Genomic DNA, 15,897 nt, shown 5'->3' on the forward strand with positions numbered 1-15,897 from the left:
TCTCATCTGTAACATAACAGAAAATGCAGCAATAACAAGACAGCAGTAAGGTCCCAGGATACAAGAAAGGGTTTACTCAAATACAACAACCACAGGCACAAAAATAAAGGAAAAAAAAAACTGCTTACCTTCAGAAAGTCTCAGATACACAAGGATCTCCAGCAAAATACCCTTACCTCCCCTGCCAACCCTTAAATGAGGTCTGGGAAGGGGTGGATCCTGGCTCCATCCCTTCTGGTCACTCAGGGGCATTGCATGCACCTGAGCTCCCCTGGGTTGGCCCTGCCTTCCCACCAGGTGCTCAATCACTGGTTCAGGCAGTGACTTAGCATTTCTGCTACACTAATGCATGGAATTAGTTTTGTTTCTTAGCAAGGGTTCACGTTTCTTTCCCCCAAAGCCACGCTAGAGATACAGTTGTTTTATGCTTCTCATTGCACAGAAAGAGCTGAAAAATGCACATTAGTAACATGAGATGTTGAAAAGGAAAACTCAGAAAAAGCCAAGAAGTTAGATAAAACAAGCAGCTAAAAGGAGAAAAGCTTAGAAACTGCAAGAAAATTATGTACCAGAGGAAGAAATAAAATGTATGAATACTATACGCTGTAAAAGGCAACAGTCATGCTTAGACATGAGAAGCAGTAGAAATAAAAACAGTAGAAGTCATATCTGAATGCTGAAATATGTTCTGACAAATGAAAACACACAATGCATGTAAAAATGAAATAATTGCAATTTTTTTTTTATGGTAGCATGTCAATAGGTAATCAAAATATGAAACAGGCCCTCAGGGAAGATAAAGTTACTGCACAAAATCTGTGTGTTCCTGAGGTTGACACTGACTACAGAGCAGGGCAGGAAAGTTACTGACCAGATCGTTCCTTACAGGGGTTGAATATGAAGGAATCTCAGATTCAGGAAGAATGCCTCAGAAAAAAATATCTGTAATTGGAAGAAAGGGTTTTAGCACAAATCAGTGCAATGAAGAGTAATGACTTGCCAGGAGCAGATGATGCTCACGCAGGAGTTCCAAGGCAGCTCACGTATGAAAGTGCTCAGCTGCTGAGCAAGGGTAACTGCTGCTTAAATCACTGCTGTGCCTGAGCTATGGGAAAGTGCAATCGAACACTGAAAGGATTCAGGATGAGTGATTGTGTTTCTTGCATACCCGTGGTTAGAAGAAATATATAATAAAAATAGAAGCAGAAGACTCTGGGATAAATGCCGTATGTCAAGGCTGAGTCAACATGGCTTTCACAGCCATTCTAAAATATAACTGTCTGAGAGGCCACTGAAGAATTTGGTGATGATCCAGTGGGTGACCCCAAAGATGTGGTTATTCAGCCTGCAGCTGTGTTCCCACATGGAACACAACACATAATTATCAGAGCAGAATGGCTCCAATGGACCTTAATGGCCCCCAAGCAGCCTCACCTGGGGCCTCCACCCGTAGCCTCCACCATTGGCCCAGGGCTCCATTTAAGCTCTGTCCTGGGCCCTTGCTTTGCTGGGGCTGCTTTGTTGGAGTGCTTATCTTTGGTTTGGTCTTCTTGCTAGATCTTAGCACTGTGTGTTTTTGTTTTTAAGCCTTGTCTCTGTTGCTAAACTCTGGATGTAATTCAAAATCTTGGCTTGTTTGGCTTTGTCTATAAGCTGCGTTTTCTGCCCACCCCTGCAGTGCTTAGGTATTGGGGGACTGCACTATGTTTAATAAAATGTGCTGGGCTACTTCACAGATCCCAATGAGTTCTCCTGTGGAGCAGCCCTTCTGTTGCTCTTTTCTGGCCAAGTTGTTTTTGTTTGTATTCAAGATCTGTGAGGGAACCACGTAGACAAGTTGAAGCGTGGAGCTCAGGTGGAGTTAAAAGAGAATTTAGGATCTACTGTATAAATTTTCCAATAGCTTTCAGGAGGGTTTATAAAAAAAAAAGTTAAAAACAAAATATAGGGAAATTGGTGTAAGTAAATGGTTCGCTTTCCTAATGGACTACCAGAACACCTCAGAAACCTGTTAATTGAATCACCATGTGAATCTGGAGAGAGCGAGTGGCGAAGTCAGAAGTTGCAGGTGCTAGAGCAATGTTTTGAAGTAGCCAGTGCCAGAACTGATATATGCCTGTTGGCACAGGTTGTAGGACAGGCACTCATGCTTCCAAGTGTTTTCTGCAGGAAGCAGCTACTGCTTTATGCTGTGTAAGTGGCAGAAAGAGGAGTGAGCAGGTTGAGTTGTGATGGGAAGTTCTTCCTGGTCTTTTCCTGAAAGATGTCCCACTTGCTTAAATGACAAACCACTAGAGAGCAGCATTACATCAGTACTTCTGTTATGTACCTAAACAGCTTTGAAATAAAACAGTGTCAGGGTGAGATTTGTGGTTTCAGATCGGATTGGTTTTCTGATCAGATTTTCAGGAACAGGGAAAATAGAGATGAGTCTGTCCCATCTGGTTTGTTGCTTACTCTTTGCTGTGGGATGAAATTGAAACTAAATAAGCATCACTAGGTATGTGATAAACAGGAATTATTAATAAACAGGAGTGATAAAGCATTTGGCAGCTCAAGGGCAGTATGGCTAAGAAGGACAAAAGTCAAAAGATGGTGCAAGAGGAAGGGCACACAGGAGAAAGAGTGCAATTTACAGGTGTGTAATCAAATTGTTTGGAGAGTAATGAGACCAAGACCTGAAGTTTCTACTAGAATATTAAAGCAAGCATAAAGTTAGGCAGTGTAAACAGGCAGTATTGAAAATTTTGTGCATCTACAAAATAACTGCTGACAATGTGTTAAGTTAGCAGGTGATATGAAACTTGAAAAATCTCCAATTCTTTCTGACAGTCAGGAAAATGGATAAAGCAGCAGTAACTCTCCTGACTCAGGAGTTACTCCGGACTGTAGTCTGCAACTGGAGCCAATAAGGTATTACAGCCTTGCCTGGATTGGATATGCAAAACAGCATGGCAGAACTTCAAAGCGCCTTTCTAGTCCTCTGGACTCTCATCTAGAGTGACCCAGCTCCAGGCTCTGCACAGTGATCTGTATTTTTTCTCTTGCTTTTATTGTCTAATAACTTTTGCTCTCTCCTTGATCATTTTGTGATGTGTAGCAGTGTGCTCCTGTGATTCCCCTTGCCTCTTCTGTACCTGATTCCTCAGCAGACATCGAGATTGCTCAGAACTATACAGGAGGGCCTCTGGTTAGCAGCATAACTAACTAATGAGGACTTCTGAATTTCATCCTATTATCAGCCAAGGGCAAAAAGAGTACTTTATACTTTGTTATGGGAGTATAATCTACAAGGAAACTGTAACTAGATGAATTCTGGATGTCACATAAATGTACAATACTTTAGAAAGTTTAGGGGTTAACTGTCAGTGTAGTAAAATGAGAATATTCATAGCAAAACTTTATCTAATATCAGTTAAAACCTTTGTAGTGAAATACTGAAAAGGTGCCCTCCACCAATTCCTGCTGTGAACCATGTAGATTTCTTGAAATTGTCTGCAAAATCAAAATTCATACATTTTTCTTGTTTGCTTCCCAAAGACCTAATGCAGCAAATCCTATAGCACTGGATATTTGCACAGAGGCTGAAACTTGGAGAAGGCCTGTGATTGCAGTCACTTGGCCTCAGTGCAAACAACTCCATTGCACAGCTTGCTCTTACAGTGCAGATTTTCTAGGATTCAGTGTTGTGCATCTCTTCAGGCTTGTTTCTATTCATGGACATCAAATGAAGGAGGGCATCCCAAAGGTGGGAAGCCAAAACTCAGGGAGCTGATGGTTTTATAGAAGACAGTCATCACCAGTGATGATGATATTGCATAATAGGGCAACAGTGGGGGGGGGGGGGGGGGACACAACAATCAATCAACTTCTCTGTCTCTAGCACATTCCCAGTGCTCTGGGCCAGCAATATCTGGCTGAGAGCTGGGCTCTGCAGAGCAGGGTGGCTCCTGGCAGCAACCAAAGCTGTTTCTAGGACAGGTAGTCAGTACAGACGGATCAAAGAGTTCCTTGACATTGAGTTTTGCTGTAAACAGACAACTACCAGATATCCTGTCCCTAGGTCAGCAGTGAGGGAATTTGCAGCAGTTCATGGGTTCTTAAAGATGAGTCACTTCAAGGTTGCTGGATTTTCTTTCCTATTGCTCCACTTCCTCTGTTTTCTCCGACGATAAATAAGAAATAAGAGCCTGACAATTCTCTTGAGGTCCTGCAGCTTGTTTATTTTGTGAAACTACAACTCATTATCTAATTTTGTTACACTTGTTAACGGCACATTTCCCATAAAGCTTGTCCCAACTAAGCTAACCACGGCTTTGAGAAGTGAGCTGCGGAGCAGAGATCATCTCAGAAGCTTGAAGATGAAGTGCTTTCTTCTGCCAACTCAATTTGCAGTTCTCTATAGCTTTGTTCTAACTAAACCTGTCCAGGTGTGTTCCTGCTCTGAGATGCTAAGACTTTCTATTGCTGTTGTTGTGTTGCTCTGACTATTTTAAAATTAGTTATAAACTGCTGTGATTCTGCATAATAGAATTTTTCTGCTGGGAAGATAAGCATATGTAAAAAGATATACTTTTTTTTTTTTCAGATAGCTACAAGAAACAATGACTTAGGTGAGTCTGACTGCAATTACTCTATAAATAACTGCAATTTTTGGTGGGGGATTGCTTCTCTCTGCTTTATTCTCCATATCTGGTACATTTTCCTTCTTGAAAATGTTTACCATCATCAACAGAGAATAATTCACAAAATTCAGACACGTTTTAAAGTCACATTCAGTTTGATTATTTATGCTGTCACAATAAAGAAGTTGTTATTTGGAATGTTCTTTTCCACATGTAGCCTCAACGAATCAGTACACATGTGACTTTGATTTCCTCCCTGTGTGACGTAAGTCACTTCCCTCTCTGCTGTATTACAAACTATTGTACATTTTTGTCATAATAACCAATAGCTAACGTGTGTGATAAATATATGCCAAGGAAAGGCAAGCCTGAGCAGTCTTATCATACTATGTATACTAGACTCACTCAGACTGAACTCATTAATCTTTTTTTTCACATTATTGGAAAATAAACTTTAGTGGAAAAAATTTCAAAATGTACAAAAGCTTGCTAGTGTATACCTCTCATCACCCTTTTGCACTTCTCTTTGATGTCTCAGTGCCTTCAATGTTCATTTTCTTCATCTGCCAGGCAGTGAAATAGCTGTGCATGAAGGAGACATTCTCCTAAGAAGAGGACAACGCAGTGCAATTAACTGTGAGAGCTGTCTATGGCCCAAGTCACAGGATGGACTAGTCAAAGTTCCAGTTAACATCTCCTCTGATTTCTGTAAGTGTATACAAATGGATGCTGTAAAGTTAGCATTGATCTTTTAGTCCCTGTTCTGCTATTTGATGGTTTTGTGCCATGCATCAGGTGGACTCTGAGTCCAAATGAGAGCTTATCAACTTGTCTCTTCTGCTAATCTCCTCACCCTATGGCACTTTGGCTAAGATTCCAAACATTCTAGGCATAAACTCTAAAATGTGGTTACTCGAGCAGTACTTGTTATACAAATGCCAGTTAATTAATTGTAATTGCAAATAATAGTTCATTTCTGCTAGCTACTATGGACTTTGATATTTAGCAAGGACAGAAGAAAAAAAAATATAATTTGTCCACGTTAGGAATGTATTTGTCATAATTACCACTAGAAGCAATTTTTTTCACACTGACTTTCTTTTAAATATGCCATAAATAGACCTGTCTAGTGGAAAAGGCTGCAGGGCCAATGTCTTCATCTGGAAAATTTTGTTCCAGAAGGCTTCTTATGGGCTTGTGGGTCCTCCACCTCTCCCCTGTTGAGGCCTCCTTGGTGTTGGGTTTTCCTGGAGACCCTTCTTAAAATACCTTTGAGGGAAGCTCGGATGGAAGCAAAATACAGCCTGGACCTGACTCCCATTCCTGAGAAAAGGAAATCTTTGTGCTACTGGTTTTGCTGAGGAAAGCCCAATCTTAATTGCTTCTCTGCCCATGTGTTTCTAGAACTTATCTAATTCTTGTGGTTAGGGAAGGGTTATTCTCTCTGCCTTGCTCTCTCCAAACTTTAAATCTGAGGAAACTGATATAAGAGGTAACTGTGGATGATTCATAATTGAGGAAGCCAAAATAGGCTAAAATGTTCAAAAGTAGATAAACACTCCAATCTATATTTGGTACCTAAACAGAAACACTGAGTTTCTGAGCTTCCTAACGCTGGCTGTCTCAAATGGTTTCAGGGGGTATGTGGCAGGCATTCATTACCTCTGATAAACAAGCTCTTTTTTCCGTACTTAATTAGGGTCAGATGGTTCATTTGGGATATTTTAAACCAATTATTTGTATCTAAAACTGCTTTATTTTTTTCTTTTCTGTCTAAACGGAGAGAACAATGTCAGTAGTTTGCTTTTCATCAGCCACCTCCTGCAGAATGCATACGGGCTAGCTATAATTATTATATATTCCTTCGAAGTCTGATCACTGTGATCTCTGAAGGCTCTGTGCTTTTTTTCATTACACTTGTAGGATTAAAAATGTAAAAAGTGCTGTAGAAATTTAGAGGAATGTACCCTATCAATACACCTTATTTCTGAATAGCTAACCAAGTAAAACTTTTGGCCCCTTTCTCCTCCTAGCATTGGCAGAGAGATCTTGGATTGCTGATGCTCTACAAGAGGTCTCCACATTGACCTGTGTCAAGTTTGTAAATCGCACTACAGAAACAGACTACGTATATGTTGAACGTGGACAGAGGTAAGCTCCCTGTTTCCTGTGTCTGGAAGTATACAAAAGGCCTTTCAGCTTCTTTTCTATTTTGGTCTGGTTTTAAGTAATTGCCCTTTTTATCTTAGGATTCAAGATTAGAAAGCAGGTGCAATTTTTCATTTTTCTTCAGATATACTGGTAGTTATTCAATAGGCTACAGGAAAAAAAAATGAGTGGACATCCATAAAGGTAATGGGTTATAATCCAAAACTAGTTTTTCATTAGTTGTTGAGTAGAAGTATAATTGTTTCAGGTTCTTTGCTTAACTTCTTGAACTGCTTCATCTAAGTTTGCTACACTCATTTTACAAAATCATTTTCTCTCTCTGTAGTTTCTTTGGCAGCTTTCATGTAGCCAAGATATCTCACGCCAGTGACTGTGTGCATTCTCTCTGGTGGCTGGATATTTGAAGGCCCATGGTGGCATATTCAGTGTATGTATTTCTTGTATTTGCTGAATGCAACCACTTTTGTTATCAATTGCCTATTCTTAGCTGCTGGTCTTACTTTGGAAAAATCGGAGGACGTCAAGCAGTAGGCCTGGTGAAAAATGGCTGTATGGATAAAGGAGCGATTCAGCATGAAATGAACCATGCACTGGGCTTCATCCATGAACAGGCACGGAGTGATCGGGACAAGTTTGTCAAAATTATGTGGGAACACATTACAGCAGGTAAGCCCACTCAATCTCAAAAGAAAACAATCGTTTTGAGATACAGAGGGATATTTCTTTTGAGAATAGCAATGCAAATAATCATCATTGTTAACACCTGGCTAAACTGCAGCAGAGGCATACGCATTGTGGTAGGATTTCTTATTCAGTATGAGCTTGGTACTCAGTGGCAGATGCAGCCTAAAGTGGGTCTACATTCTTGTTGTGACTGCCATCCTGAGCCCAGACTTCCTTTCTATGCACAATACCAAGATCATAAGGATCATGAAATGTTGCAAAGAGAAAAGGAATCATCTGCTTTCCATGGTGGGCAGCACAAGCAGCAACCAGTTCCCATCACTTGCAATGAGGTCACATTAAGAAACCACTTTTGGAAACAAAGATGGTGAAGTAGTGGAATATATCATATATAATCATGATGTTTCATTAACAGGATTTTTTGAAGGATATTCCTGAACTACTTTTTAGTCATGCTCTCCCTGATGTTCTTATACTCTTTGTCTATGGTGTGAGCTGAAGAGGGGAAATGGAAGGAAGACTAGACTATGCAAAAAAGGGGGAAGAAAAAAAGATTGCAAAGATGTGCAGGGAAAATGAACTGAAAAAACAGCTATGTTTATGAAGGCTGTTAGCATACATCATCTGTTTATTAAAAAAAAAAAAAACACAACAAAACAATGTGGCTAACAGGCCTGATGGTGGAGATCCTCCTGACTCCAGTGGTACAGAAATAGACCTCAAGACATTCCATAGGCTCCCAGTTCTCCCACATAATCTGCTTTTCTCCTGCCAGGACTGCATAACTATGGATGTTTGGGGTTTGTTTTTGCCCCCCTCAGTTTACCTTGGAAGCAATCCAAATCCTCTGTTTTGACAAAATACAGCCTGATCGTTTACTGTTCACTTAGCTACTTGAAACTCTACTTGTTTTTCCCAAACTTCTTGGGAACAAAACTGTACTCAGAACTTCCTTTTCAATCTTCTGAGTCACTACACTTAGATTCTGGCAGATGTTTATTTTTTGCAGTGGAGACCGATGGGTTAAGTCCCTGTGCTTGTGCAGGTTGGGACACTTAGCTCTCCAGCATGTGACAAGGCAGCACAGTTTGCCCTGTCCAGCTCTGCCCAGCCAGGCTACTGTTACTCCTTTCTTTAATAAAGCAGTTCAACAAAGTATCTGCATGCCCAACAGTAGCCACATGCTTAAATGTTTCACTGGGTTTGAAATACGCTCTTCTCTGCTCATCATCTCAATTGAAGCTGTGAAGTTACTGATAATTCTTAAGTCAGTATAGCAGATAAGAGGAACTGAGATAACAACATAATTGAGCAGGGAACGCCAATGCTAATGAGAACTAGTTTGAGCTTTCATGGAGTTTTTGAGCTACAAAAATCACCAAAATAATGCTTATCCCCAAACCTTGTATAATTTAGAAGTTTCTCTTTGCATTTCCTAGCCCTCAGTGGGACCAGCACAGATGGATATTACGGGAAGAGACTGGCTCTGATTGCAAGTTTGCCAGCCAAGTTGCATGAACTCCAGAGTCAGATAGTCAGGATGATCTTCTGATAAGTTTCCAATGCTGAACTCTAGTCCAGATGGTTTGTTGTTTACAAACCCCTAGTTACAATAATGGAGGTACAGATGTTGAACTAGAAAGGAGTGCTCAGCGGTCAGGGCATTAGCCTCAAAGCAACACTGACTCCTTTCACCTCTTATGGACAAGAGGGCCAGGATGCAATTCATAAGCTCTCCAGTCAATAGAGAGAGATAGGTGCCTTCATACTAAAATGGGGCAGAACTCCTTCCAGCTGTGCCTCAGAGAAAGAATGCTAGGGGACATGAATTCTAGTCTGCCTCTGGGCCCCAGTCCTTTATCAAAAACAGGAGTTTTTTTAAGGCTAAACAGATGAAGTGGGAAGGTGCTCAGCAACTATGTTGAAGGAAGATTAATCAGCAACTGTATTTGGACAGATTGTTTCTAACTAGTTTTCCTGAGTGTCCATACCTCTTGTAAGTCATATCATTTGGCTGTAGCCATTGCTGATGGATTTGATCAGAGGCAAAGCCAGAATATGGGTGATGACTTTGGTGTGAGTAACAGGTAAACATAGTACCTTTCTCTTGAGGTCTTATACCCTGTATCAGCAGTTCATTGCAGATGCACAGTGGAAAGGCTCAGCAAGACAGGTTGGTGGGTCAGTCATACATACCTCTGACTTGTTGATCTAGGTAGTCAGCTCTCTCTCTTAAGGTATGGACACAGCTCCAGACATAAGCTGGATGCTTCTAATGTCAATATAATATACTGAAATATATTTGGAAAACGAAGGTGGAGATACAAATACATTTCCTTGAAGAATGGAATTAGATTCATGGGTTACATTGAAAAGTTTTCTTATTTTCCTCAGTTTATGTTCTGAAACCTACTAGATTCAGTGGGAAAAATGGACAACAGAAAGTTTTGGTTGTTTTGGAAGATCCAAGTGCATAAGGACTTCATAATCTGCATACTAGTTTAGTTTTATTAGAACTATGACAGCAGGCAGTGTCTGATAGCAGTAATACTGCTCCAAATGAAAGGCTGTTCTTCTGCCTTACAGGAGAACAAGGAAACTTTGGGAAAGTGAATTCCAAAAATCTGGGCCTTCCCTACGACTACTCTTCTGTGATGCACTATGGCGCGTAAGTTTTCTGATGTGTGCTTTCATAGGATCTACTCAGATCTAGGGAGAAGAAAATGCTCTGCACAGGGAATGATTTTTTGCTGTTCACTTACAATTGAGTTAATGGATGTAATAATTAAGAGTGGGTATGCTTTGTCAGCAGTATTCCTGGAAAACAGAACTGATATCAATAGAAGAAAAAAAATCCCAGGATAGCATTTTCTGTCACTATGCTCACCTCTCTTACTAGAGGCCTTTGACGTGGCTATGTTCCAAAGACTGAGTCACTGAGCTAAAACAGTTCTGAAGTCCACAATGGGCAGTTACTAGTTACTACTAAATCAATTTTATACAATGCTATTTGGGTGCAGAGAGAAGAAAGGTGGATTTTTTTTTACATCATTAAGATGTATGCTGTCTCATGAAAAGTATTTATCCAGGAATAATACAGCTGTGTTTTAGTTCATAACATACAAGCTTGTATCATGTACCATCTCCTTTATTTCTGTAAGCAAGAAACAACTTCTAAATAATACAGTGAAATAAAAATTGTAAAGCACATGAGTATGATCACGCTCGTATTTAATAGAAATGATTTAGAAAAGTGACTCCCTTATTTCTACAGGTATGATTTCTCCAGCACTCCTGGGAAGCCAACTATTGTACCAGTTCCTAACCCTCTGGTACCCATTGGGCAGAGAGAAGGCCTGAGTAACTTGGATGTAGCTAAAATCAATAAGCTCTACAAGTGCAGTAAGTGCAATAAGATAGCCAGCTGAATTTTTATTGTAACCACTGTCAGACATCCCCAAAGGAACTCAGCCCACGGCCTATCTCTCCCCAGCCCTACAAGAGGGCTGGGATGCATGTGGAACAGAACTGCCCCTGTGCCAAGCTGGAGTCTTCTTGGGAAAGGCACTTTGCTCTCAGTAATACACTATCATTGAGTTATGCTGACCTATTCCTTGCCCTTCGACATAAGCAAAATCCACTAAAAATCATGGTAGTACTTCTGTCAAGTCCTTACTTTAGGAAAGCCCTAAGGGTTGGAAAACATACAAACAATCCATAGCCACGATTAAAGTTCAGCTGTATTCAGCAGTAGTGCCAGTGGGTTTCTGATTCCTTTCGGTTAAAAAATGTCTGTGGGGATGTAAGTATCGGTATCACTTAGGTTTAATACAACATCTTAGAGAGGAATTGCATTGGCTTTTTGTACAGTTATCTACCTCCTTGCCCACATCAACTTCTTACTCATTGCTGCAGTATCTGAATGTCTAGAAATACTTAACATTCCTCTGAAGCAGGAACTCTTCAGCTGAGAGGCACAAAAGAACATTAGTAAAACACCGGACACCCTCCTGCAACGTGCGGTTTTTGTGCTGACTCCCAGTGCACAGGCTAATTGATTCATATAGTATTTGACTTTTCAGAGATGTCACTCAATTAGCTTTCACCAAAGGAGGAAACATGACTACAGTTAGTACCAAATTCTGCTTTGAATTGTGTAAGTACTTAGTTAAATAGTCATCAGTAATTAAAAGGAATCAGCATTTCTTCGGATGAGTATGTAGGTACAGAGGAACACCTCTCAGCAATGACTTCTCAGTTGAACTGCAGATAAGACACATTTTCAATTTAGTTGCATCTATCATAGTCTCAAAGATACTTACAAAAAGTATTTAACAGTATTCTTGGCACCGAGGTTGGGAGTGAATCACCAATAGCATTATTATGCAATTACCTAATTAGATCTGTATGTTTGGGAAGAACTAGGTTTAAAAAACGAAAAACACTAAAAACACAGACCTGACATCGACTCCATCAGAAATAAAAAAGGACAAAAAATCCAGTTGTCATGGGGAAAGCAGGGAGCAAGGGAAAGATATAATATACATGAGGTCAGACATTGTATACCAATCACTCATTGTGTAACCTGGCTTCAGTGCTCTGTGTTAGTTTTCCTCCAGTGCCTGTTCCTCTCTGCTTTGATAGAATGTGTTTTTAAGCTTTATTTTGCAGACGCCTAAGAATACACATACGTTTGCTGATGGGAATTTATGTCCTAATGTCATTGGAACTGCTATTGATCAAGGTTAAGCAAAGTCATGAAAGATCCAGATCTTTTTCAGTAAGCTGAAATACATGAGTGCAGCCCTGCTGTTTAAAAATAATAAAAAACACTGGTAGGTGAAGCAGCTAAGTACCCTTTCAAGTAGCTTTAGTTTGCTAATGGTTTTGAACATTTTATACACTAGGAACGTCAACACAATTGTAGACATAATTTTTTTATAAGCTTGACTGTTAATAACGGTTGGAGAGAGTTGTCTGGAATTCCTGGAAGACTTCTGTGTAGTTTTCATTCTCTTCAGCACTGTTTGGTTCTTCCCTTCAGATTGCTGTAGCTCTGTATTGCCAAAAACCAAAGGCTCGTTCTCCTCCATCAATTACCCATCCCCATACCCAAACAATAGCAACTGCCTGTGGTTGATCCGCATCCGTCGGAATAAGGTAATTTTTAACAGGAAGTTTGAACCATGGTCTCAGGGCTACACAGCATTGTTTTATTATGACATTTATTCTGTTATACAGTGAATGAAAAGAAAGTCTCAACAATTTTCATAACACTTCTGATAATACCATGAAACGTATTATTTAACTTGTTTATCCCGTTTAGATTAGTGGCTTTTTAAAGATAAGCAAAAATCAAACATCAGTTGTTGGGCACAGTAGCAGTGATGCTAGGTGAAATTCTATGTTGCTGTTATACAGACAGTTAAATTGCAGTGACACAGTGATAGTAAAATGAACGGAAATTCCTAGCTCACTTCATAACAACTTGGTGGTTTGAATCTTTCACTGTGTATTTGTTCTCTTGTTTCTTGAGATTTTCCTGCAGTTTGAGGCTTTTGATCTCCAAACCTCCTCAGACTGTTCGTCTGACTACATAAAAGTTTACAGTGGAAACAGCAAGAACTCTCCTGTCTTGTTGGACAAATACTGTGGGAAGGGGCCACTGCCTTCCATTGTTGCTTCGGGATCAACAATGCTGGTAGAGTTTGCAAGTGACGAGACCGTTACAGCCACAGGATTCAGAGCCTCCTACAACAGGGGTAGGAATGCTCCTTAAAGGAGCTTGGTATACAGTATTAATTGTGTTTATGTGGAAGTACTGAACATTCTTGAATGCATAATCCAGGGCAGGTTTATCTGAGTTAGTCATTGCACCTCCGTAGGTATTACTAACACAAAAGGATAAGCAGTGATGGCACTGAAGGCTAGCAGTAGGCAAAACAGGAGGCTGCACGGGTCTCACACTAGTAATTGAGTACCCATTCGCGTTCTTCTCAGAGTCTCTGAGAGGTGTCTTAACATCTTTAAAAGAATTAATGTAAATAAGAACAAAGCAATGACAGTGACTAATATGAGCAGTGCAAGCAAAGAACAAAAAGACTGTAAAATGCCAAGAGAAATCATGCCAAAGAGAAGCAAAGCCAAGATCTGGTTCATATGTTATTGAAGATTTTATGGCACTTTATGCAACTGGAGAGAGTAACCTTGGGTAACTTACACTTTCTGAATTCAACACTTTTATTATGCTGCGTGAAACTCAGTGCTTACTGTATTCACTTCAGGGCTATCTGTTTTACAAGCATAAAAATACATTGTGGACTGCTGGAGAAAATTCTGTTGTGCTGCAACACACTTTCAGTTAGAAGGCAGTGAACCAAATAACTGGTTATTGTCTTATTTCAGCTTAAACTGCAAACCTTTTAAAACATAAATTGAAGACATCTTAGAAATATATCGTTTTACTCTGTTTGCATTAGACTTGATGGAGTAATTTCTAGATGGCATTAGATCTAGCTCAGTAATGCAATCTCAAATACTTAACCTAATTCTTCTCTGAAAGTGCTGTAAGGTAGTTTCATTAGAATGCTATGTTAACATGGTAACGTATAAGACAAATATAGCTTTAGATTCATCTGTTCCCTGTCCTCCAAAGGCTTTTTTAGCAGCCAAGTTTTCAGTTCCTTCAGTATAGCTGCAGATAAAAATGCTAAGCAGTGCAAATCTACTGCTGAAATATTTTCTTTGTAGCGCATTCCTTCCTGGCTTGAAGAAAGAACGCGAAAGAGTACGAGCAAGCTTCTTTCTCCTGTCAAAATACTTGTTAATATACCTTTCTCTGTTTTTTTTCTACTACTCAGTGAATTGCGGAGGTACTTTCACAGACTCCAGTGGAGTCATCATCTCTCCAAACTACCCCAGTAAATACCCCAAAAACCGGGCATGCTTCTGGGTCATCAGCTCTCCAGTAGGATACAAGGTAAAGAACTGATTCTTTCACTGGTTTCAGCGATGTTCCCTAATAGAATCTTTTTTTTTTTTTTTTGCCTTGTAGAATAACAGCTGTAATGGCATTCTCAGAGTGAAAATCTGAACACATAAATTCATTCTAAGACCTTATGCTGGCTCTTGGTATTTGAGGTGATCATCAAGGGAAAATCTTAACGTGTGTATGTGAAACTTTTATGAGTTCAGCTTGTACTTTGTAGGCTTTGCTCATAAAAATCCCTAGGTAAGAGCTCCCACTAGAAAACTGAAATATTGCACAGGTGTTGTTTTTGTATTTCTTGAGGAAGACATTTAAAGCATACAAAATGGATCTTATCTCTTCTCCTTTCAGACCAAATCTTATGAACTAAGCAAACAATTTGCTAATAATTTGTATTACAATATGGAGCAGGACATGGGACGAATACAGAATGAAAGCAGGGCCTGTACAAAAAGGATTTAAACAATTTGTACTTGTTAAATACAAAGGCTAAGAGAAAAGGATATAACCCAGAAACCGTGTTTCATTGTGTTTTCTTCAGATATCTCTTAAAACATTATTCTTTGAGCTGGAAGATAATGAGAGATGCATCTATGACTATTTGCTCATACACGATGGAAGCCGACCTACGTCACCAGCAGTTGGCCCTTACTGTGGGACAAAGAAGATTGCAGACTTCACTTCCACTGCGAACTTTGTGCTGGTTGAATTTCACAGTGACTCAGTTTGGGAGTTGCCTGGATTCAAGTTGAGTTATACATTTCATAGGTAACACTATACAGGTGGAAACTGGAAAATGCAGGATGAAAGTAAAAGACCAGCTAGCCACTGCTTCTGAGGCTCTAAGCTTTTTGTTCTAGTAATCTCATTGCTGGTATGGCACAGCCAGATCCAGTGGAAAAACAAACTATGTAAGGAGATTCTCAGTAACTTGTAGCATTAGAAACTGCCCATGAACATTTCACGATATGGTTATGGAGAACTTCAGCCTGTATTCTGACAATATTACTATGTAACCCTAATCTGCATTCCAGTATTCATACAGAAAAACCTTCAGACACGTTTGTTTAGGCTTTGAAGCCAAGCTTGCTTATACAGTAGGCATAGGCAGAGTAGTTAGCCTGGAAATGACCAATTTACGCTGAAGATGCATGCTAACATTCCTGTGCAGCATTTCAACACAAATAATTGGATTACTTTCATAAGAAACGGAGCAGGGGACAGGCTTAACTGAAGAAACTTAAGAATGGCAGGAACAAGCAGTGAGAGAGAAGGAATGGAGGGAAGCACCTATTGCTGCCACTTTGTACAAGTAAGCCATGGCCTGAATCAAGTACTGAAATCTTCTATTGTGATATTACCAAAATATATGTATATTATTTTTTCAAAATGAGGCCTGAAAACACAATGGAAAGCCCACTGAGTAGAAAT

The 15,897-nt window shown here is 39.8% G+C and overlaps 2 protein-coding genes across 2 annotated transcripts in view; one reads left to right on the top strand and one right to left on the bottom strand.

Annotated features, from left to right (window-relative positions):
* The window catches only part of LOC110401828 (transmembrane protein 263-like), a 218,406-nt gene that overhangs the window by 199,420 nt on the left and 3,089 nt on the right, over positions 1-15,897 (bottom strand). The gene's annotated exons all lie outside the window — the stretch shown is intronic.
* Positions 1,495-14,531, top strand: LOC110401826 (astacin-like metalloendopeptidase). The gene is made up of 12 exons (XM_021403329.1): positions 1,495-2,638; positions 2,833-2,913; positions 4,290-4,430; positions 4,589-4,613; positions 5,196-5,333; positions 6,659-6,776; positions 7,282-7,460; positions 10,065-10,146; positions 10,753-10,880; positions 12,523-12,638; positions 13,015-13,240; positions 14,339-14,531. The coding sequence occupies exons 3-12, from the start codon at positions 4,362-4,364 to the stop codon at positions 14,467-14,469; spliced, it is 1,212 nt and encodes a 403-aa protein (XP_021259004.1). The 5' UTR covers positions 1,495-2,638; positions 2,833-2,913; positions 4,290-4,361; the 3' UTR covers positions 14,470-14,531.

Source organism: Numida meleagris, chromosome 6, assembly GCF_002078875.1.
Source record: "Numida meleagris isolate 19003 breed g44 Domestic line chromosome 6, NumMel1.0, whole genome shotgun sequence".
NCBI classification, from domain to species: domain Eukaryota; kingdom Metazoa; phylum Chordata; class Aves; order Galliformes; family Numididae; genus Numida; species Numida meleagris.

Coding starts and splice junctions, on each gene's coding strand:
- LOC110401826 (XM_021403329.1), top strand. CDS start 4,362: ATGAAGTGCTTTCTTCTGCCAACTCAATTTGCAGTTCTCTATAGCTTT. Junction 5,334..6,658: donor TAACATCTCCTCTGATTTCT/GTAAGTGTATAC, acceptor TTCTCCTCCTAG/CATTGGCAGAGAGATCTTGG. Junction 13,241..14,338: donor CAGAGCCTCCTACAACAGGG/GTAGGAATGCTC, acceptor TCTACTACTCAG/TGAATTGCGGAGGTACTTTC.